At 41.1% G+C, this 25,929-nt stretch overlaps 2 protein-coding genes across 6 annotated transcripts in view; both read left to right on the top strand.

The window, feature by feature from the left end:
- The window catches only part of abcd3a (ATP-binding cassette, sub-family D (ALD), member 3a), a 142,735-nt gene extending 130,191 nt beyond the window's left edge, over positions 1 to 12,544 (top strand). For 4 of the 5 annotated variants that reach the window (XM_077623774.1, XM_077623775.1, XM_077623777.1 and 1 more), the window contains 4 exons: positions 4,995 to 5,114; positions 9,886 to 9,990; positions 11,687 to 11,743; positions 11,927 to 12,544. In XM_077623774.1, the coding sequence (XP_077479900.1) occupies positions 4,995 to 5,114; positions 9,886 to 9,990; positions 11,687 to 11,743; positions 11,927 to 12,004 (360 nt within the window). In that variant the 3' untranslated portion in view covers positions 12,005 to 12,544. Of the gene's footprint in view, positions 1 to 4,994; positions 5,115 to 9,454; positions 9,547 to 9,885; positions 9,991 to 11,686; positions 11,744 to 11,926 lie in introns of those variants that run through there. The other variant, XR_013305710.1, reaches the window with a different exon arrangement.
- Positions 12,545 to 12,695: 151 nt separating this feature from the next.
- The window catches only part of LOC144091458 (uncharacterized), a 14,008-nt gene continuing 774 nt past the window's right edge, over positions 12,696 to 25,929 (top strand). Inside the window, exons 1-5 of the mRNA XM_077623780.1 lie at positions 12,696 to 14,249; positions 16,886 to 16,943; positions 18,936 to 19,044; positions 22,159 to 22,278; positions 22,359 to 22,437. Of these exons, the coding sequence (XP_077479906.1) occupies positions 14,162 to 14,249; positions 16,886 to 16,943; positions 18,936 to 19,044; positions 22,159 to 22,278; positions 22,359 to 22,437 (454 nt within the window). The 5' untranslated portion in view covers positions 12,696 to 14,161. The remainder of the gene's footprint in view (positions 14,250 to 16,885; positions 16,944 to 18,935; positions 19,045 to 22,158; positions 22,279 to 22,358; positions 22,438 to 25,929) is intronic.

Raw genomic sequence — 25,929 nt, 5'->3', positions numbered from 1 at the left:
TTTTGTACATATTTTATGCATATTTCAATACAGCAATTAAAAGATTGATATTTATCATTTTATTCCCCTCATAAATAAGCACTAATACATTGCTTGGGGTCGGCCCGGTGGACAAGTGGTTAATGTATCAGTCTCACAGATCTCAGGTCGACCGTTCGATTCCAGGTAATGTGAGGAGTTTGCATGTTCTTTTCTCCGGGTACTCCAGTGTCCTCTCACATCCCCAAAACATGCAGGGTAGGCTGGTTGAACACTAAATTGTCCCTATGTATGCGTGTGAGCGTGAATTGTTGTCCATCTCGTTGTGCTCCGGTATTGGCTGGCCACCAAGTTAGGGTCTCCCCCGCCTGATGCCAGTAGTTAGCTGAGATTGGCTCCAACTGCCCCCGGAACCCTTGTGAGGATTCCATTCTGACGTCAAATGTGAAAGAGAAGGAGAGGAGAAGGAATGAGTAGTTGCGAGCCTGTGTGTGCGATCAAGTGTGGCAAATTTTACTAATTAAACTAATTTGAACTCATTACAACAACTGAATAGGATGGCCCATATGTCATCTTCTCCGGGGCTGTTGTTGTACTGTTTAGAACATGTTATGACCATACAGTAATACCTTGACATACGAGTGCCCCAACATACGAGCAATTTGAGATACGAGTAAAATTCAGAGTAAAAATTTTCCTTGAGATACGAGACAAATTTCGATATACGAGCATACAGCCAGGTGGCTGACGCGAGAGGCTGCTTATGAGAATAGCATGGGCACTGTCTTTCTCGCTGCAACTCCCTCGTGTAAAGATACCTTCCGGCAATGAGCGGAGCGTCGTAGGAGCTCAGTAGCAAGGAGGAGGTGGAAGAGGGGACCGCCTCGCTACAAAAGAGATCAAACACGTTTTGATTTTATGGAAAAGAGGCACCCGAACAAGTTGTCAAGTGGCCGTGCGTTATCCTATTGTGAGGACATTTGTGAGCGTAATTTTTGGAATATTTTGAAGGGAAGACGAAAGCAAACAAACCTCGATAGGTTCCTTTTAAAAACTGTGACTGAAAGTCAGGCTGTAGGCGGCTAAAAGAGCCAACCTGAGAGAAGAAAGGTAAAAAAAAATGTAAAACTAAATTAGAATTAAGTTTAGTGTAAGGTTAGATTTTACTTAATTTTGAGTGTGTCTGTATGGTAATCCAAATTCATTTAAATTTGGCCGGCACTTTTGTCCAGTTCCGAATTTCCAGCGGCATTGAGGTGTTGCTCCTTCTGCTACGTATTGTAACAGCTAGTCCCATGTGTATGACAGCGTAGGAATGGCTGAATGGTTCCAAAAAAGAAGTAGCAGAAAGAAGCCAGGCTAACAGAACAAAGAATGTTGTTAAAACATTAAAGTATAAAGTACAAAGTAAAGTAAAAAGGAATGTATTAAGAAATAGTAAAATGCAATTAAAAAAAGATATAAGGGCTGTAAAACACAAAAAACAAATAAGAGTGGACAGAGCTACTGCCACTGGCTGCCGTGTGACTGCGCCATCTTGGAGGAAAAAATATAGCGCCACCTTTCGCTGCAATTACAGCTGCAAGTCACTCAGTGTATGTCTATCAGTTTTGCAGATCGTGAGACTGAAATTCTTGCCCAATCTTCCTTGCAAAACTGCGCGACTCGGTGAGGTTGGATGGAGAGCCTTAAACAACAGTCTTTCGTGCCCATAGATTCTCAATTGGATTCAGGTCTGGACTTTGACTTGGCCATTCTAACACCTGAATACGTTTATATGTCCGCCATTCCATTGTAGATTTGGCTTCATGTTTTGGATCATTGTCCTGCTGGAAGATAAATCTCTGTTCCAGTCGCAGGTCTTTATTAGACTCCATTATGTTTTCTTACAGAATGGGCCTGTATTTGGCTTGGCTCCTTTCATCTTCACATAGATTTTAAATATCTTCCCTATCCCTGCTGAAGAAAAGCAGGCCCAAACCATGAGGCTCCCACCACTATGTTTGACAGTGGTGTTTTGTTTTCAGGGCGATGAGCTGTGTTGCTTTTACGCCAAATATATAATTTTGCATTGTGGCGGAAAAGTTTGATTTTGGATTGATCTGCCCCGAACACCTTCTTTCACATGTTTGGTGTGTCTCCCAGGTGGCTTGTGGCAAACTTTAAACAATACTTTTTATGTATATCTTTGAGAAATGGCTTTCTTCTTGCCACTCTTCCATAATGCCCACATTCGTGCAGTGTACGACTGATTTTTGTCCTCTGGACAACTCTCCCACCTCAGCTGTAGACCACTGCAGTTTATCCAGAGTGATCATGGGCCTCTTGGCTACATCTCTGATCAGTCTTCTCCTTGTTCGAGGTGAAACTTGAGAATGACGGCCGGATCATGGTAGATTTGCAGTGGTTTGATACTTCTTCCACTTCAGTATGATTGCTTGCACAGTGCTTCTTGGGATGTTTAAAGCTTTTGTATCCAAATCCGGCTTTCAAATTCTCCACAACAGTATCTCGGACCTGGTGTGTTCCTGGGTCTTCATGATGCTCTCTGTACTTTAAACAGAACTCTGAGACTATCACAGAGCAGGTGCATTTTTACAGCATTGGATCATTTAGAGATCTTCACCTAACTCCTGGAGTGAGTTTGTTGCACTGAAAGTAAAGAGGTCTAATAATATTCCATGCAACACTTTTCAGTTTTTTATTTGTTAAAAAGGTATAAAATATCCAATAGATTCCGTTCCACTTTACGATTGTGTCCCACTTGTTGATTCATGACTTTTTTTTGTTATTATTTTATATGTTTATGTTTGAAGCCTGAAATGTGGCAAAAGGTTGAAAAGTTCAAGGGGGCAAATACTGTATACAGTGGTACCACGACATACGAGTGCCCCGACACGAGCAATTTGAGATACGAGTAAAATTTCGGGCAATTATTTATCTTGAGATACGAGACAAATTTTGATATACGAGCATACAGCGGACGTAAGAGGCTCATAACAACATCATGGGCACTGTCTGGTCGCAACTCCCTCGTGTAATGTCTCTACGAGCACTGGGCGGAGCGTTGCCATTTTTTTGCATGTTTTTTCCCATTTGTCAGTGTGAATGGCGTATATACTACTTCTCGTTCGCAAGTGGTTGTGCGTTATCCTATTGTGGGGACATTTGTGTGCATCATTTTCGGAATATTTTGAAGGTAATACAAAAGCAAACAACCCTCGATAGGTTGCATCTGAAAGTCAGGGTGGAGGCCGGGCAAATAGAGTCAACTCGGGAGAAGAAAGGTATCAAAATTTACAACAAAATTAGAATGAAATTTTGTGTAAGGTTAGATTAAATTTATTTTTGAGTGTGTCTGCATCGTAATCCAAGTTCATTTAAATTTGTTTATGTTATGTTACCATTGTGTTATGTTTGCGTTGCCGTGCAAAAAGTCCCTCCCCTCTCTCTGTCCGTCTCTCTCTCCCCTCCGCGAAATCCGTCTAATTTTAGTACTATTAAACATATTTTAGTACTATTAAACACATTTTAGGACTATTAAACACATTTTAGTACTATTAAACCACTAGTTATTTGTTACTTTGTTAATAGATGGCGAATAAGAACAAATAAAAATGTTTTTCCAATCCAATATCTTGTTTTGGGTGTTTTTTCAGAGGGTTGGAACAAATTAATTTGTTTTTAGTTCATTTCTATGGGAAAGTTTCAGTTGAGTTACGAGTAAATCTACATACGACCTCAGTCCTGGAATGAATTAAGCTCGTATCTCAAGGTACCACTAGTATAGTTATAGTGACGGGCCAGAAAAGAGTGACGGCACTGGGCTTGTACTCATGACGGCAACAATTTGTGTTTAAAAACCACCTAAAAAATTTTTTTGCAAATATCAGACCAAAAGAGTTTCTGTCTATTACTCAATGATTCAACACACGTGTTCTCAACTTGTGTTCATGATTTCAACCAGTACCATATTTTCACGCCAATAGGGCTCACCAACTTAAAGGGCGTCTCAGTTGCGGGTTCAATTTCTATATTTTGCCCATACACAAGTAGCTTCAGCTCAATGGGCGCAACATCACGGTAGTGCTAGCATGAAACATACTCTCGCATGGATGTTATTGTATAACTTGATCGCACTACCGTAATGTTGCATATGTTTTACAAAAGGCAGCAAAAAACTGAGTTTGATTGTTCTTTATTGATGTAAGGAGTACTCGCGTTAATATAAGTCAAAGCATTAAAACATCTACAAATCCATCAAAGTCAGAGTTGTCACCGTGAGCTTTCGTAAAAGTTGCCCAGGCATCTAAACCCATTCGAAAATTGTCCCATAACTCGCTCAACACTGCCTATCAGTCTTTTCTATAATTATGTTTTCCATTGGACATCTAACGCTCCCAAGCCATTTTTGAAACTGTTTTTTCAGTTTCCTCCACTTCCAAACCATGGATTTGTTTTTGTTGAGGCTCGCCATCGTGCTCGTCCTCCAGCATTTTTTTCTCTCCACTTTAGAGAAAGTTTTTAGACTTTTAAGTGTGCCCTATAGGCATGAAAATACAGTATCTTCAAACAGATTTCATGTATTTAAAAGAAACACATCCAAATGACTTTAAGGTACTTCTGTTTGTTTGATGTGCTGACAGAGCTGTTTCTTAAAGCATGTCGTTTGTGTTGTGTTGTTACCAACATGATTGATTGACTTCAACATCAAATCTCTCGAGAGCAATTACTCAACCAGCCCAGTGTTTGAATGTGTGGTGTGATTATCACTTATCATATTGAAGTGGCTGGAACTTTGTCTTTAAATTTCAGTACAGTACATTTGTTAAGAATAGTCCCTATGACAAGACAGATGAAAGTAGAAATCAGCCCCCAAAAAATAGTGACCAGTTCACCAGGTCAAGATAAGAATAAAAAGCCAATTTTCAACTGACTACACTTTGATTTTGGCGTCATGTCTTGCAGGATTGCAAATTTTTAATTTGATTCATTTTGTTTAACATTACTACTAGGTATTGAAGGAGTACTTGGATAATGTTCAGCTGGGCCACATCTTAAACAGGGAGGGAAGTTGGGACTCAGTGCAGGACTGGATGGATGTTTTCAGTGGAGGAGAAAAGCAGAGGATGGCCGTAAGTATCCATTATGACTATTCTTTCAAACACTGTAAATCAATCTACTAGTTATAGTTGAGTCAACTAAATTGTTTGAAAAGGACCTTACAATAAATTGAATGGTTACTTAAAACTCATGTTTAAATTTGTTTTCTTAACCTTCGTGAGATTTTGGTTAACAATTTGCATTGAAATTGTCCACGGCGTTCTCTTTTATTATTTGTTCTATTTTAGTTGGCCTTTTATTCTTGATTTGTGTGTAGGATTTTTTTTAATTATATGCTGGGGGGAGGGGAATAAAACTATCATTTGTGGGAGCTGGACTTTTGACACCAGAGCACCCTATAGCAAGGTCAGGAATGGCAAAAAGTCATCAGGAGTCATGTGGGAGGTCGAATACCATTGGACCAAGGTGAACTCGGACAGATATACCAGGTGACCACAAGTGTGCTGATTTCTGTGCTACTCATGCACAGCTTTAGGTCGCAGCGGTGGGGTGTCAAGGATTGAGATTCTGTGACGATAGCGAACAGGAAAAAAAAACACGAGATGAGTGGGCTGGAGTTTGTCAATTGCCAAGTCGCCTTTGAGACCTAATAGGCTGCTCCATTGGAAAAAGGAAAACATATTGACCAAATTATCTTTTTTTAAGTGGGAAGGGGCACACAGGAGACTGACCAATTGGAGGAGGCAGCCACACCGTAAGGTTGGAGGTCAGGATTTTTTTAAATATTTTTTTAAAGGTAACAGCAAAAGGAACATGTCATGTGTCATGGTTATTAAGGAAATGTACCTAAAGTTTAGTAAGAAGCCATCTGATGCTGTAGTGGTTCATTTGCCTGTCTCCGCCCAGACCACTCTATTTTCGAATAGGGCTGACGGTGTTGTCACTTGTCCTGCCCGGAGATTACTACCCTGCTAGGGGTGTTGACCCATCCACAAGGGTCAATTTTTGGCCCGGTGCCGGCTCTTTCACGCTGCCCTGCACACCAGACCCCCTCCAACCGATTATAATTCATAACGTGGCATCGGAGGAGTTTTTTCAGTTTTATTTTCTGTGTGTAACAACATTTTAAGTTGTTGGGTTTCTCAATGGTTGGTAGGCAGAAAACAAATAATACCTAGGTTAAGATTACCCCCAATCAGGGCCTATATGGACGACCTCAACACCTACTGTGACCAGGTTTGCACATCACAACTTCTGAGAAAACTCTTAAGAGAACATTGAGTGTGCTCACATGAAAATTAAACCAAACAAGTCCAGAAGCATCTCCATTGTCAATGGGTAGCTGTTCAACCACTGCCTTCCTATATGCGATGAACTCATTCCAACGGTCTCCAAGGCCCTAGAGAACACTAATAGAACCCTGCTTCCTGGCAATCTCAAGCTCTAGTGCATGCAGTATGGACTCCTGCCACGTCTTCTCTGGCGACTAACCCTCTAAGAGGTTCCACTCTCAAAGGTACAAAAACTGGAGAGGCCGGGTCAGCTCCCATACCAGGAATTGACTTGGTTTTCCCAGGTTTCTCAGTAACATTGGGCTTTACCGCAGGAGAATGCTAGAACTTACCCCCACCAGCCTGGCAGAGGAGTACATCAATTTCAAACTGGATATGATGCTCCAAGATTCCTGTAACCCCTTTGTGGCACAAGCAGCACCCTTTCTGGTCACTAGGAGGTAGTAGATCCCGCTGGCTGAAACAGAGTACACAAAGTCATCACTCTGACTATCCTACACTATGGGACACCAGTGGTCTTGGCCTTGGTCTTGTAGACTGACTTGGAGCAAGGCCAATCTAGCTTTGAGATGCAAGCTGGTCGTACGTTAGGAAGAGGAAGCAGCAAGACACACACAAGCCAGGCATAACAAGGGCAGTGGATGGCCTGAGGATGAAAAGAGAAGAGAAAACTCTCCGGGAAAGACCTATGGGAGATGGAAGCGTTCAGGGCTTATCCCACGACCAGCCATCGCTCTTTGTACAAGAGAGTCAAACCAGCTCGCCATCAGCTGTAAGGTAGACGTCGGGCAGCTAGATAGAGTACAGGACTGTAAAATGCTGGCAGACCTATAGATGGGGCTAGATCAGTCTCAAAAAAGCACATTCACACTTTTGATGCACACTTGAATGTGAGAGGAAACACGGGAGTCAAACCAGCTCCCCATCAGGAGTAGGGCAGACATTGTACAACTACAGTGCCGTGAAAAAAGTATTTGCCCCCTTCTTGATTTGTCTTTTTTGCATATTTATCACACAAAGGTTTCAGATCATCAAACCAATTATAGTATGACACAGACAACCCAAATAAATAGAAAATGCCATTTATAAATGATTTTATTTACCAAGGCAGAAACATTTTAAAACTTGTCTGCCCCTCTGTGAAAAAGTAATTGCCCCCGGAACCTAATAACGGGTTTTGCCACCTTCAGCGGCAATAACTGAAATCAACCGTTTACGATAATGTTTTAGTCTTTCAAAACGCTTTGGAGGAATTATAGCCCACTCTTCTGTGTAGAATTGTTTCATCTCATCTAATTTTCTGAACCGCTTTACCCCCATTAGGGTCGCGGGGGTTGCTGGACCCTAGCCCAGCTGATCCGGGCCAGAGGCGGGGATCACCCTAAATTGGTGGCCAGCCGATCGCAGGGCACTAGGAGACGGACAACCATGCACACTCACACCTATACCTAGGGGCAATTTAGAGCGTCCAATCAGCCTATCATGCATGTTTTTGGAATTTGGGAGGAAACCGGAGTACCCGGAGAAAACCCACCCAGGCCCGAGGAGAACATGCAAACTCAGCAGAAGTGGACGTGACCTGGATTTAAGCCCAGGACCCCAAAGCTGTGCGGCCAACGCGCTAACCACTCGCGCCGCTGGGCCATCCAGAATTGTTTCAATTTTGCAATATTGGAGGATTTTCGAGCATGAACAGCCTGTTTCAGATCACACCACAGCTTGTCAATAGGATTTAAATCCAGACTTTGACTTGGCCACTCCAAAACCTTAACTTTTTTTTATACCATTCAGAGGTGGACATGCTGGTGTGCTTTGGATCGTTGTCATCCTACATGCTCCAAGAGCGCTGGAGTTTGAGCGCACTAAGCGAGGGCCGGACATTCTCCTTCAAAATGTGCTGGTTGAAAACAGAATATATTCTTCCATCAATTACAGCAAGTCGTCCTGGTCCTGAGATAGCAAAGCAGCCCCAGACCATCACACTGCCACTACTATGCTTCACTGTTGGTATAGTGCTCTCTTGATGGAATGCTGTGCCATTTTTTTCGACAAATGTAACGGGCGGCACACCCCCAATAAGTTCAACTTTTCACTCATCAGTCCACAGAATGTTCTTCCAAAAATGTGGAGGATCATCAAGATGTTTTTGGGCCGTTTTGTTTTCTCACCTCATCAAGCAAATGTATAATAAAATGAAATAAGAACTCTCATAATCTCCATCGAAATATGATATGCTCCAACCCCCGTCCATTGTCGTATCGATGGCCCCTGAGAGATGCTAATTTCATTATCTCTGAGTATGATAATTACATTAATTTCTTTGAGAAATATTGCAAATCTTCATCTTCCGCTTATCCGAGGTCAGGTCGCGGGGGCAGCACCTTCATCAGGGAAGTCCAGACTTCCCTCTTCCCAGCCACTTCCTCCAAGTCTTCCAGGAGGATCCCAAGGTGTTCCCAGGCCAGCCGGGAGACATAGTCCAAACCAGTCTTCATGTCCTTTGTGGACTTGGAGAAGGTGTTCGACCGTTTCCCCACTGTGGAGCCTTGTGGGGGTGCTCCGGGAGTTTGGGGTTCCGGAATCCATGATACGTGGCGTGCAGCCCCTCTATGACCGGTTTCAGAGCCTCTTCGGTGGAAAAAGGCGCTACGACCTCTTGTTCATGAGTGAGGAAAGAATGGAGCGTGAGATCGATAGGTGGATTGGTGCAGCATCTGCAGTGATTTGGACTCTCCATCGGTTCGTCGTGGTAAAGAAGGAACTGAGCCTAAAGGGTAAGCTCTGTGTTTACCAGTCGGGCCGGGGACAGTTACCGGTCCGCGAGCCACCTGGTGCCGATCCATCAGAGAAATAAATATTAACATTTTCAATCTCGCCCTCCTACTTGAAATGAGAAAGGTTGTTATGATAATAATAAATAATTGCTATTTTGGGTGGGACTTGTGTTTTTGCCATCGTGGACGTTTTCCCAGGAACATACTTTGAATTATTAATTTTTCCGCTGGCTGCCTGGCTAAGGGAAAAAAAACATAAAACAAAGAAAATACTTTAATTTAAAAAAAACAACCCCAAAAATAAATTCATTTGGAAAATGACCGATGATTTTTTTCATTTTTTAGGTGAATGCAATAAGCTTCTGTAGCCAAGATTGTGTTCCAGAGAAGACAATAAAAGCATTCAATTTAATTCAATTCAATTCATCATAGCAATGGTAACACTCCACACTGTGTAATGTAAATGTGTTTGTTTTTTATTTTGTATGCCTGAATTTTAGTTCTGTTGTTGATGCTGATGAAGTTTCCACGCGCGCACACACGCCACAATAAATCACATCCTTGAAAATGACCCACCCATTTTTATTTACTGTTCGATGAATGGATTTATTGCATATTGTGGCATGCTAAATATATAGTCTTGGTGCCATACTCGACAGCACACTTTCCTTTTGCTCCCTTATAAACAATGTTTCCAGGATTGAAATTCTCTGAATATTCAAACTGAAAGCATATATATTTAGCATTGAATAGCTTTTGTGCTGTTACTTTTGTAGATGGCCCGACTATTCTACCACAAGCCCCAGTTTGCTATTTTGGATGAGTGCACCAGTGCTGTGAGTGTTGACGTGGAAGACTACATCTACAGCCACTGCAGGATGGTACGTTGTCTTTTTATTGATAGTTTTGTTAGTAACATAAGCACCTGCTTCACCATCTTACCTAAGGAACTGGTTGTGGATATATTTCTAGCACCTATTCCTTCACTTAAGGGCAGTCCATCAACATTTATGCCCAGATTTGTAAGTTTTTCGTTGGGACCAATTAAAGTACAGTGGAAACAGCAATTTAACTTTGGGCTGGACTTAATTTAGCACAATCTCAGTAATATTCATTCATCTTCCATACTGCACGGGGGTTGCTGGAGCCTAACCCAGCTGACTCCGGGCGAAAGGCAGACTACACCCTAGACTGGTCGCCAGTCAGCCGTAGGGCACACAGAGAGACAAATGGCTATCCACACTCACAATCATACCGCCACTAGCGGAAATCGAGCCTGTGCCTTCCCGGACCGAAGTCAGGCCAGTGAACCTCTACACCACAAGGCGGCAATCTCAGTGATATGTGGCCCACAAATGAGTCCAGATCCCATTGTAGCGCTTTTTGGAACATCCTTATCAGTGTTGAAAATTTCCCGGATGAATCAGGACAGAATGGGGCCATGCAGCATAGTTTGTCCAATTGTTCTAATCTAATGTGCAAACTGAACCTCCATGGAAACAGATGCCTTCCCAAATATAGAGCGCTGATATTTTTACTGCTTTATTTTGCCGAAACATTTTATAATATCTCAATCGTTGCCGACAGCGACCAATTCCACTCACAACCAGACGCTCACTCCGAGTGAGCACTCTTTTCACTTCACCTTGGGGCTGCAGACAACGTTTGGGCATTATGGCAAACTGCCTTCTCTAAATCTTAATAACAGGTTATCAATATAATGTCTAAAATCTTTGCACCTTGAACCATTTTTTATCCACGTATTTAAATGTCTTTTTGTATTTGTTGGGTCAAGTTTTCCGTACATCCAATATTGACATGCAAGTGTGTCCCTGGATAGTAATTTACCATTATTTTTGGCAATTTGAAATGTTTTGGACCAGTCTTTGTAAACCTACAGTAGTGTCCTAAAATTGGTTGGTTTTTCAACAGGGTGACAATATTTTTTTCTTGATATGGTATTCCTCATGCTTCCACCCTTTCGGGTGGAGGAATTTTGGCTTTGCGTCCACACTGAGCTCTCACGTATGATCCTGTTGTTTCATATGAGCAAAGTATCTAGTGATCCTCCTACAATCACAACCACTCTTTTATACTTTGCACAGCTATTCCCATACCAAATTTAAATGCACATACGACGCTGCCATCGCTCCTCCACACAATTTCTCGGACTCCGCCATCCCTCTTTCACTTGTCATTGACTAGTATTCACAAGGTTTCTTTTATTTCTCAGACTCCACGCCCATCACACTTCAAAAGTTATATACTTACCTAAGTTATCTTCTATTCCTTTGGTTTGCCGTCAATCATCGGATCCCAGTAATAATGCGAAAATTAGGCCCAAAAAAGGTCTGTTTTGCCATGGCCATGTGGTCCTGGTAGTCATCTCTGTAGCAACCATACTCAAACAACCAATTTAATGACAGATTTAAGCTACCCCGGACATTAGAAAGAAAACACAAAGTCAGGAATGAGAAAGATTTCAACTTATTAAATTGATGAGTACCCTTATTTTGTCTTTATTTAATTTTGTTCTGCTTCTTTCCCAATAAATTAATTTTGGTTCTGATTTTGTAGGTGGGCATAACTTTGTTCACAGTATCTCACAGGAAGTCTCTTTGGAAGCATCATGAGGTAAGCAAGGATTTTAATTCATTTCAACACAACACAACTTAATCCAAGAAACACTCAAGGTAAATCAACCTCACCTTTGACATGGCTTTGTAAAATCTACAACACAATAAATACAGAAATAACACAGCTACATGTTTTAATTTTAATATACTCTGAATAACTCTTATTTTAACTTCTCTGAAGTATTACCTGCACATTGATGGCCGGGGAAACTACGAGTTCAAACCCATCACAGAAGAAACTGTGGAGTATGGCTCTTAACTCCCTATCTAATTAATTGGTCTACTTATCCATGTCAAAATTTCCAATATTGCAACAAGTCATCATAATTTAATGTGGCCAAAACAGTGTGATATTAGTTTTTCCAGATTTGCAATCACAATGTCATTGTTTTCCACAGTAATATTAATCAATTACAAGTCCTCACAAGTATTGTCTTTTTTTCAAAGAATGATTTAATCTGTCAGTAAATGGTTTAATACTTTTCTGTCCAATAAATCCATAAATTCCTTTTTTGCAGATTTATTATATTTCTGGAATGTAACAAATCAGAATACCAGTTCATTAAAAATTTGACATTGGCAAGATTTTACAGCAGAAATTGGTATCAAGCTCTCAATTAATACATGATTTAGAAGGGTTTTGTGGTAGGTTTAATATACGGAATCTAATAAATTGAGGATACTTTTTCCCCCAATTTTTTTTAAACTTCGGATCTATATTTGGCTCATAGGTGGACACGATTGTATTCCCATGATGTTCTGTATAAAATATTATCTAAATAAACAATGCATACAAATATTTTTGTCCATTTGTTTCACAATAAAGGTGCACAATTCAGACTTGGAGACTAGAAGGTTCAATCACAATTTAATTAATGGTGCATGAGTAGTCATACAACAAAAGCTACATGCAAAAAATGCAAGAAGACAAGCAATAAATACCAACAAATCAAATACTTCCAATAATCGGGGGGAAAAGCATTGATAAACTTAATTTGATCTTATTCCTGAAAATATTTTTTGGGGGATGCTTTTGGTTTTGGAGTTACGCAGATGTACCACCAAAGCTACAGTTAACACTAATGAGATTAAATGACAAAGATTCAGGGATGGTTCACAAAGAGGTGGTTGCAGACAATGATGCCCATTCTTACCGTTGCTATTTGCATTATTCATCAAAATGTTGGCAATTGCAAAAGTGATCTGCTCTCAAATTCATTCATTTTCTAAAACCACTTATCCTCACAAGGGTCGCGGGGCTGCTGGAGCCTATCCCAGCTGACTTTGGGCAAGCGGCCCTAAATTGGTGGCCGACGATCCCAAGGCACGAGGAGACGGACAACCATTCACACTCACATTCATACCTAGGGGCAATTTCGAGTGTCCAACCAGCCTACAATGCATGTTATTAGAACGTGCGAGGAAACCGGAGAACCCGGAGAAAACCCACACAGGCCCGGGGAGAACATGCAAACTCCACACTGAAGGACCGTCCCAGAACTATGAGGCCGACGTCCAAACTACTCAGCTGCCGGGCTGCTTGCTCTCAAGCATCGGAACATAAATGTAACACTTAAGGTTTCAAGTGTTGCGGAAATTCTTTTCATTTTGAGCTTCAGGATTCCAATATCTCCCAATGCAGTAATACATACCTTAACATACGAGTGTTGCAACATGAGAAATTTGAGATACGAGTAAAAATCTGAGCAAATTTTTGCCCTGAGATACGAGACATTTTGACATGAGAGACCATGCGGTCGCTAGCTGGTCCTTTAACACTAGAACTACCATCGGCCAGAAATTTGGCCATTCCACCTAGACATACCAAGGACTGGCCTTTCGGCTGAAACCTGAGGTGTGAACAGTCCTTTGGTTATTCAAATGAGATAGCTCCCAAGCCTTTCCTTCTGCTGAGCAGAAACTCTTGTTATGCTAATTGAGCCATACAACAGGTAGGGACATTTGAGTCACTGTGGAACTTTTCTTTGTCCTCCCTTGTATTATTTTGAAAAAGAATGTGCTTTCTGTCATGTTACTTGTTTTGTTGTCTTCTTTGGGGGGACAGACCTGGCATCTTTTGTGTTTCCTTGACCCTATGTCAACTGGATCCAATTCATCATTGTACAGATGTTTCCCTACACATCAAAGTGCCCAAATTTCACACACCTGGTCTTCACCTAAGATGAGGAAAAGTCACACATTTTCATGAGGAAAATAAAAATAAATAACCAGTACTTTTAGGAACACAAAAACTGAAACAGGTCATATTGACCTGTAACATAATATAAACTTGTTTTTTATATTCCTTTTACCTAATAATAATAAAATACTTATTTTTAATTTATAACAGTTTTGATTAGATGTGTATTAAAAATTGAGAAATGTTGTGTTCTGTGTGTGTGAAGGCTTTTTCAACATGAGAAAACAACTTCCCTTCCCCCTGCTGGTTCCTCAGCTACAGGCAACATTTACATTTGAAGTGATGCTATTCACAGCGAACAGAGGTGTGAAAATGCAAATAAGTACATTTTTATGAGCTCCAGAGTTAGAGCGTAGGCCAAAAAACCTTGGGTTAGCAGTGATATTCATGACGAGAGGAAGGGACTTCTTTTAATATGGGTAAAGGAGAAACAGTTAGCGGAATCGTCGAGGACTTGAAAGAAAGGGAAGCAGCTGAAAAAGGGGATACTTCGACGCTAGCGGAAACCTTGTAAGGTGGCCGTGGCTGGTTTGGTAACTGCTAGGTTTATTAGTCTTACATTATTATATATTTATATATACATCTTACCCCGGTCCCGGGGCTGCCATCTTACCAAGGGCCCTGCCGTCTAAACCTAGTAAACGTGCTCTGACTGGCCAGACGCGAGTAGTCTTGATTTTGAAATAAAACAAATTCCACCTTGATTTTTTTTTTCGTTTTATTTCTTGTTCGAAAGTGACAACTAGTATTGGAGTAATTTGAACCATCGAAAAAATTTAGATATTTTGACATCCATAGCAATAAGGCTGCCACAACATCCTAAACTTCTCGTAAGAAAATTGTAATTTCTGTAATTAGAAAGCATCCGGTTCTCATCAAGATAGACTTATTTCTTTTTTCAAATTGAATAGTTTGATATTTTGCATTTACAAAGACAGGCATATTAACTTCCTTATGATATTGACCCTAATAATGTGCTTTTGATTCATACAGTATCTCAGAAATACCAGTTGTGATGATTTTTCTTAAAAATGTTCCCTTCAAAGTAACACGTTTGTACTCCCTATTAAAACCATGAAAATGGAGGTGAAAATTTGGAATCAGGGGGGCGAGAAATTGTGAAATCAAAGATTTCAAAGCAATCTTGAGGGTGTGGCTTATATGCGAGTAAATACCGTAATTGACGGTTGGATGGCACAGAAGAGCGAGAGCGAAGTGGAAGTTTAATTTCCCCTCTATTCGGCCGCCGATCTGGCGGCGCATGCTGGCAGCGAGCAAGGTCTGCCCCGCGACCCGGCCCCGGCCGGAACAGGCTGCGACAACTTTTTTGAAAGAGGATGCCTTCCCGGATATTCCTATTTAAAATTGAACTGAAAGTGGTTGCGTTCACACGGATCGCCTGACGATCTTCATGTGTGAGGATGCTGCTGTCTGGTTTCATGGTAAAGTCAGCCTTAATCAACAAGTTCGGCTGTCCTCATGCTTTAAAAAAAACAAGAACAAAGCCTATATTTTGACTGATTCGGTTATAACAGACAATGGTGTTTTTAGGTCATTTTATTACCTGACCTGTTTTTATCCCACGCTATGTCAGGCGAGTACCCTAATCCCCTGAATATCGTGGATAATGTAGACCGGACATGGCCACAAGAAGACAAAATAAACGTAATACATGGATATACTGGATGAGCAACCGGAAAGCCGGTTTCATCCTGAATGTGAAGCTGTACCTCGCTGAAAAGGGGCTCCACTTCAAGGATTTGGAGTCAAACTCCCATTAAGCTGTTTTTTAGGATTTATATCCAGCGGTAAAGAACTATTTTCACTGTGAGTACAGTATTTCAAGTATTTACATTTTTTAATGTATAATTTATATTAGATATTGATACATTACAGTCATTATTTCATATTATATTTCATATGATTGTAGCTGTAATACTTAATAAATACACTTCTTGATAATTGTACTTGTGTACTTGTATTTCCGTGTAGGCGCAAAAACATGTAATATGGTAGCAATAATAGTCCTACTTTGCGGTTTTTCGATTATGGTGGCCATGTCTAGTCTACAATATCTGTGATATTCGAGGGATTACTGTACATTCTTCTGATAAGATTAGGACTCAAAGAACAGGCTACACAACTAAAAAGAACAGTCTGATGTGGACTCTATAATTTCAGTTTCAGTTACTAGTACTTTTTTTAAAAATCAGACTTTTGTCGTTTCTGTTTAAGTTTCTCTTAGTACTTTAGAGCCTTTGTTTTTACTCCTTGAATGTGGTATTACTCCTTCTGCCCGATCCCTCCATCCAAACGTTTTTCAAATGGCAGATCTGGACTGTTATGGACGGGTGCTAAAGGAAACAAACCAAGAAAATCATCAAAATGACACAACAGTGCCTTTAAGCATTGCGAAAAGGCCATTTTTTCCCAAGAACTTGCAGTTGTAAAGGACTGAAATAAACTCGTACATTAGGTTAATAAGGAAAATATTACATTATAATTTGCTAATAGATATTACAACTTCTGTTTTGTTTGTGAATGTAAAATTGCCACTATCGAGTTGGAGTGAAGTTGACTAACAATGCGAGACAGAATATAATATAAAATTCTGGCCACATGCTTTACAAAGAGTCAAACAAAAATGGGAGCAGTAAATGTCAGTAAGAAAAGAAATTAAATACTGCTAGAAACAGTCTAACTTTTAGTTTAAAAAAATACTTCCCATACCACACCCCCATGCCTAGATGTCTGTGTAAACTAAATCCTTTTCAAGCCTTCCATTTTCTCTTCCAATGATGTAAATGTAATTTACTTAATTTCCTCTCCAGCAAAAGCACATGACTATCCTGGGAAGTTTGCTTGGCTTTTGATGTGTTGGAATATTTACTCTGTGCGTCATGAACACAGTCCATTGCTTTATTGTGATATACTTTGCAGTTGGTGTCAGAAAGCTTTGTCTTGCTGGACCTTTACATGCCCAGTGCAAAGTAGAATGGTAAGATTTTTTTCTTTTTCTGTAAGTAATTTTTGTACATGAATAAAATGTTAAATATTCATTTACTTTGGTTAAATCCTCGTAACATTTTGCACTTTTGTCAAGTAAATTTTACTGCTATAATAAATTCAGTTCACTAATGTTATATGTCAATGTATGTCAAATTTAAATAAATTCTGTAAAATCATAATCAGAACCCCGAAGTAATACGTACCTGAAAAAAATAGTAACATTTACTCTCGTGAATAAAATAATTAGGTTTAAAAATATATATACAAAATAGGGTGTATTAAGTTGCAATCTAATGTATAGCCCGTAAAATTTACTCTGGTAAATCAAATAATTAGGTTTGAAAATATATATACAAAATGGGTTGTATTAAGTTGCAATCTAATGTATTTTTTCTTCTATATCATTAGAAATGCAAAAAGAAAAAATTGCTTTTTTAACATTTAAATATATTTTTATACTTTATAGGGGGCGGCCCAGTGGTACAAGTGTTTAGCGCGTCAGCCTCGCATCTCTGGGGCCCAGGGTTCAAATCCAGATCATGTCCACCTGGTTGGAGTTTGCATGTTCTCCCTGGGCCTGCGTGGGTTTCCTCCGGGTACTCCAGTTTCCTCCCACATTCCAAAAACATGCATGGTAGTCTGATTGGACACTAAATTTCCCCTAGGTATGGGTGTGAGTGTGCATGGTTGTCTGTCTCCTTGTGCCCTGCGATCGGCTGTCCACCGATTCAGGGTGTCCCCCGGCTATGGCCCGGAGACAGCTGGGATAGGCTCCAGCACCCCCCGCGACCTTAATGAGGATGAAGCGTTTCAGAAAATGAGAATCTTTATAGGGGCAGCCCGGCGGATGAGTGTTAAGCACGTCGGCCTCACAGTTTTGGGGTCCTGTAGTCGATCCCAGGTCGGTCCTTCTGTGTGGAGTTTGCATTTTCACCCCGGGCTTGCATGAGTTTTTTCCGGGTATTCCATTTCTCCCTCATTCCAAAAACATGCATGTAGGCAGGTTGAACATTCTAAATTGCCCTCTGGTATGAGTGTGAGCGTGAATGGACGTCCGTCTCATCGTGCCCTGCAATTGGCTGGCTTCCAATTCAGGGTGTACCCTGCCTGGTGCCCGAACTCAGTTGGGATAGGCTCCAGTACCCCCCGTGACCCTTTTGAGGATAAGTGATTCAGAAAATGAATAAAATATATTATTTATTCATTCATTTTTTTCTGGACTGCTTATCTTCACCATATATTATTTTATATCGGCTGGCCGGCTGATGAGTGGTTAACGCATCGTCCTCACAGTTCTGGAGTCCTGGGTTTAAATCCAGGTCAGTCCACTTGTGTGGAGTTTGCATGTTCTTCCGGGTCTGCGTGGGTTTCCTCTGGGTACTCCGGTTTCCTCCCACATTCCAAAGACATGCATGCTAGGCTGGTTGGACACTCTAAATTGCCCCCTAGGTACGAGTGTGAGCGTGAATGGTTGGCTGTCTACTCGTACCCTGAGATCGGCTGGCTGGCCACCAATTCAGGGTGTCCCCCGCCTTATGCCCGAAAGTCAGCTAGGACTTATGGGGAAAAGCAGTTTAGAAAATTAATGAATGAATCGTTAGAAGGATGTTAAGGGTAGAACTCCTGGGGAACTGGGGTAGAGGTCGACCTAGGAGAAGATATAAAAGGGCCTAGTGAGGGAGGACATAAAAGGAGCTGGTGTGGGCGAAGATAATGTAAATTATAGAAAATGGAAAAAGTTGATTCGTTTTGGCGACCCCTGACGGGAGAAGTTATAACTGTAGTGAATATATAATACCACATTGCGTACATATTTAAGAAATCAAAATTTTTCAATTTTTTTGGGAAATGCTCAAAAATTAAGTTATCCCAAAAATATACCTGAAAGTCAGTTTTTTTCAGTGCACACTTTTTTTCTCTATAGCCTTCGTCAATCAGAATAAGCATTCTTCAATAACACTGGTTGTTTTGCCCCATCCAGGTATTTAGGAATACCTTGTCAAACGGTTTATGAATCCCTGGTTTTTCAAATAAAGGCGTGGGAAAACATGGCTGGCTGCAGGCAAGGTGGACAACGGTGCTTGTACAAGGTTTGAATATACTACATGTTCATATATTCATTCATTTTCTGAACTGCTTATCCTCACAAGGGTCGCGAGGGTTGCTGGTGGCTATCCCAGCTGACTTTGGGCCGGAGGTAGGGAGCCACCCTGAATCGGCGGCCAGGGCACAACCATTTACACACACTCATACCTAGGGGCTATTTAGAGTGTCCAACCAGGCGACCATGCACTTTTTGGGAATGTGGGAAGAAACCGGAGAACCTGGAGAAAACCCATCCAGTCCCAGGGAGAACATGCAAACTCCACACAAAAGGACAGACCTGGATTCGAACCCAGAAACCCCAGGACTTATGAGGCTGTCGCGCTAACCACTCACCTGCTCGGCGACTACTACATGTTTAAATCTGATAATTTCATAAAAATTGCAACCACATTGCAAAAAATAAACACATTTTACTTATTTTTTGGAAAGAAGAAAGAAAAGTCTGTTATTAACAAACAAAAAGAAAAACTTTGTTTTCATAAAAAGTTTGGAGAATAAAATACAAATGCAGAGGATATTAAAAGTTGGACCAACAGCCAGAATTATATTATTATCACTATTATGTCCATACTTTTTAGTACCGTATTTATTCAAGTATAAAGTGTATAATGCGCACCTGAATTTATGACTAAAAATTGGATTACAATTTTTTTTTGTTTTTCTCGGCTCACACCAAGGATTGCGCCAGTCCTGGTAACTGGCAAATGCTGATCTCATGTCGCCATGACAAAACATTTATTCACAACATATGGTATGGAAACCTGGTAAAATAAACTACTACCAATATGAACACAATTCTCAAATGGAATTTACAATTTTAAATCCTTAAAGTGGCAGACTTGACTCGGGATATTGTGAATCGGCGGGCCGAATACTTTGAAGACCTCCTCAATTCCACCAACACGCCTTCCTATGAGGAAGCAGAGCCAGGTCCTTCCCCAGGTGGAGTTTAAGTGTCTTGGGGTCTTGTTCACGAGTGAGGGAAGAATGGAGCGGGAGATTGACAGGCGGATCGGTGCGGCGTCTGCAGTGTTGCGGACTCTGCACCGGTCCGTCGTGGTGAAAAAGGACCTGAGCCAAAAGGAAAAGCTCTCTATTTAATGGCGGATTGGATAATTGTATTCATCCCGTATTTGGGAAATTTCATTGTCACAGTAGCAAGAGGGTGAGAATGCAGATACAGGAAAGACATTTTAGACATAAATAGGTAATAAATAAATATATAAGTAAATAAATAAGCGTGTTGCTGAAATATATATATATATATATATATATATATATATATACACACATACACATATATATATATATTATATATACATATATACATATATACATATATATATATATATATATATATATATATATATATATATATACATATATACATATATATATATATATATATATATATATATATATATATATATATTGAGCTCCACACGCAAAGCCTCTCTGTATACATACGGTTGGTCTTAACATTCAGCCATTGGTTTTGTTAAAGAGCCTGACAGCTGATGGTAAGGGTCCCTAACAATGTTCCCTCTGCTGAGGTAGCGAGGGCTGGCAATGTCATCCAGTGAGGGCAGAGAACAGCCGATGATCTTCTGGGCGGTGTTGATCTTCTGCATGGCTTTTCTGTCTGCTGCCGTGCTTCCAGCATACCACACTGTAATGCAGTATGCCAGGAGGCTCTCCACAGTGACTCTATAGAAGGTTACCAGAAGCTTAGTGTCCAAGTTGTTCCTCCTGAGTACCCTCAGGAAATGGAGTCGTTTCTGGGCCTTCTTCACCACTGCCATGGTGTTGGTAGACCAGGAGAGCTTGTCCGTGATGTGGACCCCCAGGAATTTGAAGGACTGCACCCTGTCTACGCATACTCCATTTTTGAGGAGTGGGGCCAGATCTGTGCTGCGTTTGCGAAAGTCCAGGATTATTTCTTTAGTTTTCGTGGTGTTTCGAGTGAGATTGTTCACCAAACACCACGGAGACAGTTTGTTGACCTCATCTCTGTAGGCAGACTCATCCCCCCCTGAGATGAGTCTGACCACACTGATGTCATCAGCAAATTTGATTATGGAGTCAGAGTGGTGGGTCGCTGTACAGTCGTGTGTACAGGGAGTGTAGAAGAAGACTCAGTACACAGCCTTGAGGGGAACCAGTGCTCAGTGTAATGGAGGAAGAGAGGTGGGGACCAAGTCTAACAGTTTGTGGACGGTTGGTTAAGAAGTTCTTAATCCAGCAGCAGATGGAAGAGGATAGTCCAAGGTGGGAGAGTTTGTCAGCCAGAATGTCCGGTATTATAGTGTTGAAGGCTGAGCTATAGTCAATGAAAAGCATCCTCACATAGTTCCCCTTGTGCTCCAGGTGGCTCAATGCTGTGTGTAGAGCAACGGCGATGGTGTCCTCAGTGGATCTGTTTGCTCTATAAGCAAACTGGTGAGGGTCAACTGAGGGAGGGATTGTGTACCTGATGTGGCGGGCGACCAACTTTTCAAAGCACTTCATGATCACAGGCGTAAGTGCAACAGGCCTGTTATCATTCAGGTTGTCAATGGTTGGCTTTTTAGGGACAGGGATAATGGTGGCAGATTTCAGAAAGGAGGGGATGATGGATTGTTGCAGTTACAATTGAAAACCCCAGTCAGCTGGTCAGCACAGGCTTTGAGCACATTCCCAGGAACTCCGTCAGGGCCAGCAGCTTTCCTGGTGTTCACAGTCCGCAGTACCTGTCTCACTTTATGTTCCTGAAGCTTCAGTGTACTGCTGCAAGGTGGTGGATGTGTTGAGACTGAATCTGATTTGTCAGTCTCAAACCGCGCAAAGAAACGGTTCAGTTCCTCTGCTAGTAACACATCTGTGTTAACAGACACCTTATTATTGGCGTTGTAATTGGTAATGTGTCGTAGTCCCTGCCACATCTTCTTTGGGTTATTTTCTGTGAAGTGCTCCTCAATTTTCCTTGTATATGCTGCCTTTGCCTTTTTAATGCCTCTCTTCATGTGTGCTCTGGCAGCGCTGTATTTATAACTTGTCCCCTGACCTATTTTAAATGTCTTTAATTGTTTTAATCCTTATTTCTAATCTAATTTTTGTAGTTGCAGTCTGCCTCAGTCCACTTTATAGCTGCCAAACACAAGACTCCCTTTAAAAAATATATGGATGCAATTCATTTCCACTTAATCCCCTATTATTTCTACAGTTCCTGTCATGTTTCGGTAGGTTTCTGCTTAACACCAAACTATTTTTTCAAACTATTTTTGGTCAGAAATTGTGTCATTATATGATTTGTCCATAGGCCATGTCAATCTCCGAGACCTGGTATGTCATTAGAGACCATGGCACAAATTATTGCAACCTGTACAACCTAATGGAAGGTAAGAGCTCAATATCCCATGCAGAAAAAGAATGTGTTACCGCATGAGAAATGCAAATACAGATGTGTAAAATTGAATACTGTTAGTGTTCATTAATTTTGTTCTCAAAATTTTGGACAAGACACACATTAGTGTCAGCAGTCACTTACTTCTTAATGGTTTATTTGGGAAAATGGCACCCTCATGTTATCTGACTCCAGTATGTATTTAAATTTTCCAGGTGAGTGTTAACTTAAACATCATGAAAGTTCATACAGTTATACTTTAGGCATCTGGGAGTGTCATAGGCTAAGTTTTGTTTCAAAGCACCCCCGATAACTATCAAAAATCGATAATCGAAAAAATTGATTTTCAAAAAAAATTGTCCGATTCACACCAAATTTGACACACGTTTGTAAGCTCCCGTCATAAGTGTTAATATGGAGTTTCGAGAACATGGGTCTCTTAAAAGCAAAGAAAATCGACAAAATAAAAAACAAACCCATTTCAACTACGACCGAACTGCCAATTTGACCTCCACTGACTTTTGGGCCAAGCTGCTCAATGTTTAATTTCACTGCTTCGGTCCCAAAAAGCAAACATAATAGGGCAACCCTTTAATAAATGCATATTTGTCTGTGTATGTGCGTGTGTGTATCTGTCTCTCTTTGTGTCTGTTCGAAAAAATCGGATTTCCAAAGAAATGGTCCGATCCACACCAAATTCGATTTCCAATTCCAATTCATTTATGTCAGGGTTAAGTTGAGGTTTTATTTCAGAGGAATTTATTTTTTATGAACATACCAGGGTCGTAACCCGGAGCTTCTTATCTTAATATAAAATAAAAGGAGAGTATCTTGCTATCTCCATAATAAAAGAATTCGCCCTCGAGAGAAGCGGTAACAGAACCCGAGCTTTGCAGGAGGAGAGCCCGACCACATCAAGCCGGAACTTCTCAACCTCATGTAATAGCTCAGGCTCTTTCCCAACCAGTGAAGTGAAATTCCACATCCCAAGAGCCAATTTCTCTAGCCGGGGATCGGGATTCTTTGGCTCCTGCCCCACTTTCGTCGCACCATCTTTGGCCCCTCCCACAGGTGGTGAGCCCATGAGAAGGAGTATCCTTGTAGCCTCTTTGGAGTCTGCCCACCCGGGCCCCATGGATGCTGGCCATCGTGACCCACCTCCAGGCCTGGCTCCAGAGTTGTGCCTCAGTGGGCAAGGAAAAGCACTCTTCAATAATATTCATCATAAAAGGTCTTCTGAGTCATTCTTTGTCTGGTCCCTCACCTCGAACCAGTTTGCCTTGGGTGACCCTACCAAGGGCACAAGTTCCCAGACAACATAGCTCCTAAGATCATTGGGACACAGAAAGCCAAAGTTACGTTCCGGGGTTTTACCCAAACCTCCTTATGCCAGTGGCCGCTTAAAGTTTAGTCTCGGGCAGCCAGAGAGCTGTGCAGAGGGCCAGAATGTGCATCACTGATTTTCATTCGATCATGCTCGAAAACAACAATGATAGGTCGCGCCAAGAAGCAAGGAGGGTTCAATGTACCAATTATTCTCACTAAATAAAAATAATAAAAAAATAAAATCAGACTTAGGCTTGTCATCATCATTGACTAGACAAAAGCCTAATTGTCATCATACCCAGCTGCGTATGACGAAATTGAAGGTGCTTCTCCACAAAGTGCACTTTTCTCAGGCAAGAGCCCAACTCAACATTAGGTAATACCAGCATCAAATTCATAGAATGAAGCTCCCTCCCAGAGCGCACCACCTTGTTTTGAATTTTGCACTTATAGGGTGCGGGAAAGGCCATAATTTATCGTGCGTTAAAAAAATTGTCGACATTTCGTGGGGTTTTCTTTAACACGTTTAACTGACAGCATTGTTTCAGTAATATCTTCACATACAAGTGTCCCAACATACAGTAAATTTGAGATACGAGGAAAATTCCGAGCAAATTTTTGCACTGAGATATGAGACAATTTAGGATGGCCCTGATGCCTCCTAAAGCCAATTCTTAGTCAGCAGTCAATTGTTTAAGTTGTGTGTACAAAATCAATGCTCCTTCCTCAATAGAGGAGTTTGCCAATCAATATTTGAACTTTGCCTAATTTATAGGGTTTATATTGGTATTTGTCATTTCCAATGGTGATTTGTTTTCTATGTCATGTTTAGGTGCTTTTTTTAAGATTGTTGGTTTTGAGCACACATTTTCTATTTACAAACCATTTGATATCCGTAACAATTCGACCTTATCTCGCTCATCTCATGTCATTTTCTGAACCGCTTTATCCCCTGTCTCCGGGCCAGAGGAGGGGGACACCCTGAATCAGAGAAACCTAATTTATGGTTCTCGGCGTCAATGGAGGAACACAGACTAAAATGTCCTCTCTCCTGTTTATTATTGGGGCTGAACTGTTGCAAGCTTCATCTATTGTTATCAGCGAATTCACACTCAAATTGTCGCCATCAATTTCCCTCATGGTTAAAGCTCCTTTTACATACATAGTCAATGTCGGAAAATTTGAATTAATAGTTGGACTGGTTGGGACAACTGGCATTATGGTCGTGCTGTATGGTGGGGGTTTCCCTGCTAAGGTGCTTTGGGGCGGATCTGTGAGGCAGAAGGCAGAAGGTTGTTTATCATAATTGCCCCTTGTGTCAATTTCCGCACCATTTTCTTGTGTGCTAATCTTTTCAGGAGTGAGGGGATCTCTTCCTTTTTGTCCCTCAATTGTGTTATAACTTTGATTTTATAATCCTGAAGATTGTTTTTTACCGTTTCCTCTATCAAAACTACCTACTGACTCTATCTTTCTTTATTTTCAACAACTCTCTGTCTTACGTAAAAATAAGGAGTGTTTTCTCCATCCTTCTCCAAGCTTGCCACTCATTTTGGACAAACTGCTTATTTTATTCTACCAGTATTCATTCATTCAATCATCTTCCATAACGCCCATCCTTGAAAGGGTCACGGGGATTGCTTGAGCCTAACCCAGCTGTCTTCAGGCAAAAGGCAGACTACAACCTAGACTGGTCACCAGTCAGTCTTAGGTAACACAGAGAGACAGATGACCAGCCGCACTCCCAATCATACCGCCACCAGCGGGAATCGCTCCCGCACCGAAGTCAGGAGAGTGAACCTCTACATCACTACTCATCAGACCCCAGAAAAGGTGTTGGTCGATATAGAAAGCAGAACAGACATACGAGTGCCCCGACATACAAAGCAATTTGAGATACAAGTAAAATTTCGAGCAAATATCTTGAGATACGAGACAAATTTTGCGGATGTGAGAGGCTGCTCATAAGAACATCATGGGCACTGTTTTTCTCCCCGCAACTCCCTAATGTCTCTACGAGCACTGGGCAGAGCGTTGCATTTTTTCAGTGTCCCCCCCTAGTCAGTGCAGAATGGTGGAGCTTGATCACTAACACGAGAGGAGCATGCTACTTCTCATTGGCAAGTGGTCGTGCGTTATCCTATTGTGAGGACATTTGTGT

Source organism: Stigmatopora argus, chromosome 17 (genome assembly GCF_051989625.1).
Source record: "Stigmatopora argus isolate UIUO_Sarg chromosome 17, RoL_Sarg_1.0, whole genome shotgun sequence".
Lineage (NCBI taxonomy): Eukaryota > Metazoa > Chordata > Actinopteri > Syngnathiformes > Syngnathidae > Stigmatopora > Stigmatopora argus.
The sequence above is the reverse complement of the archived record's forward strand: the minus strand, read 5'-3'. Positions and strand labels throughout refer to the sequence as shown.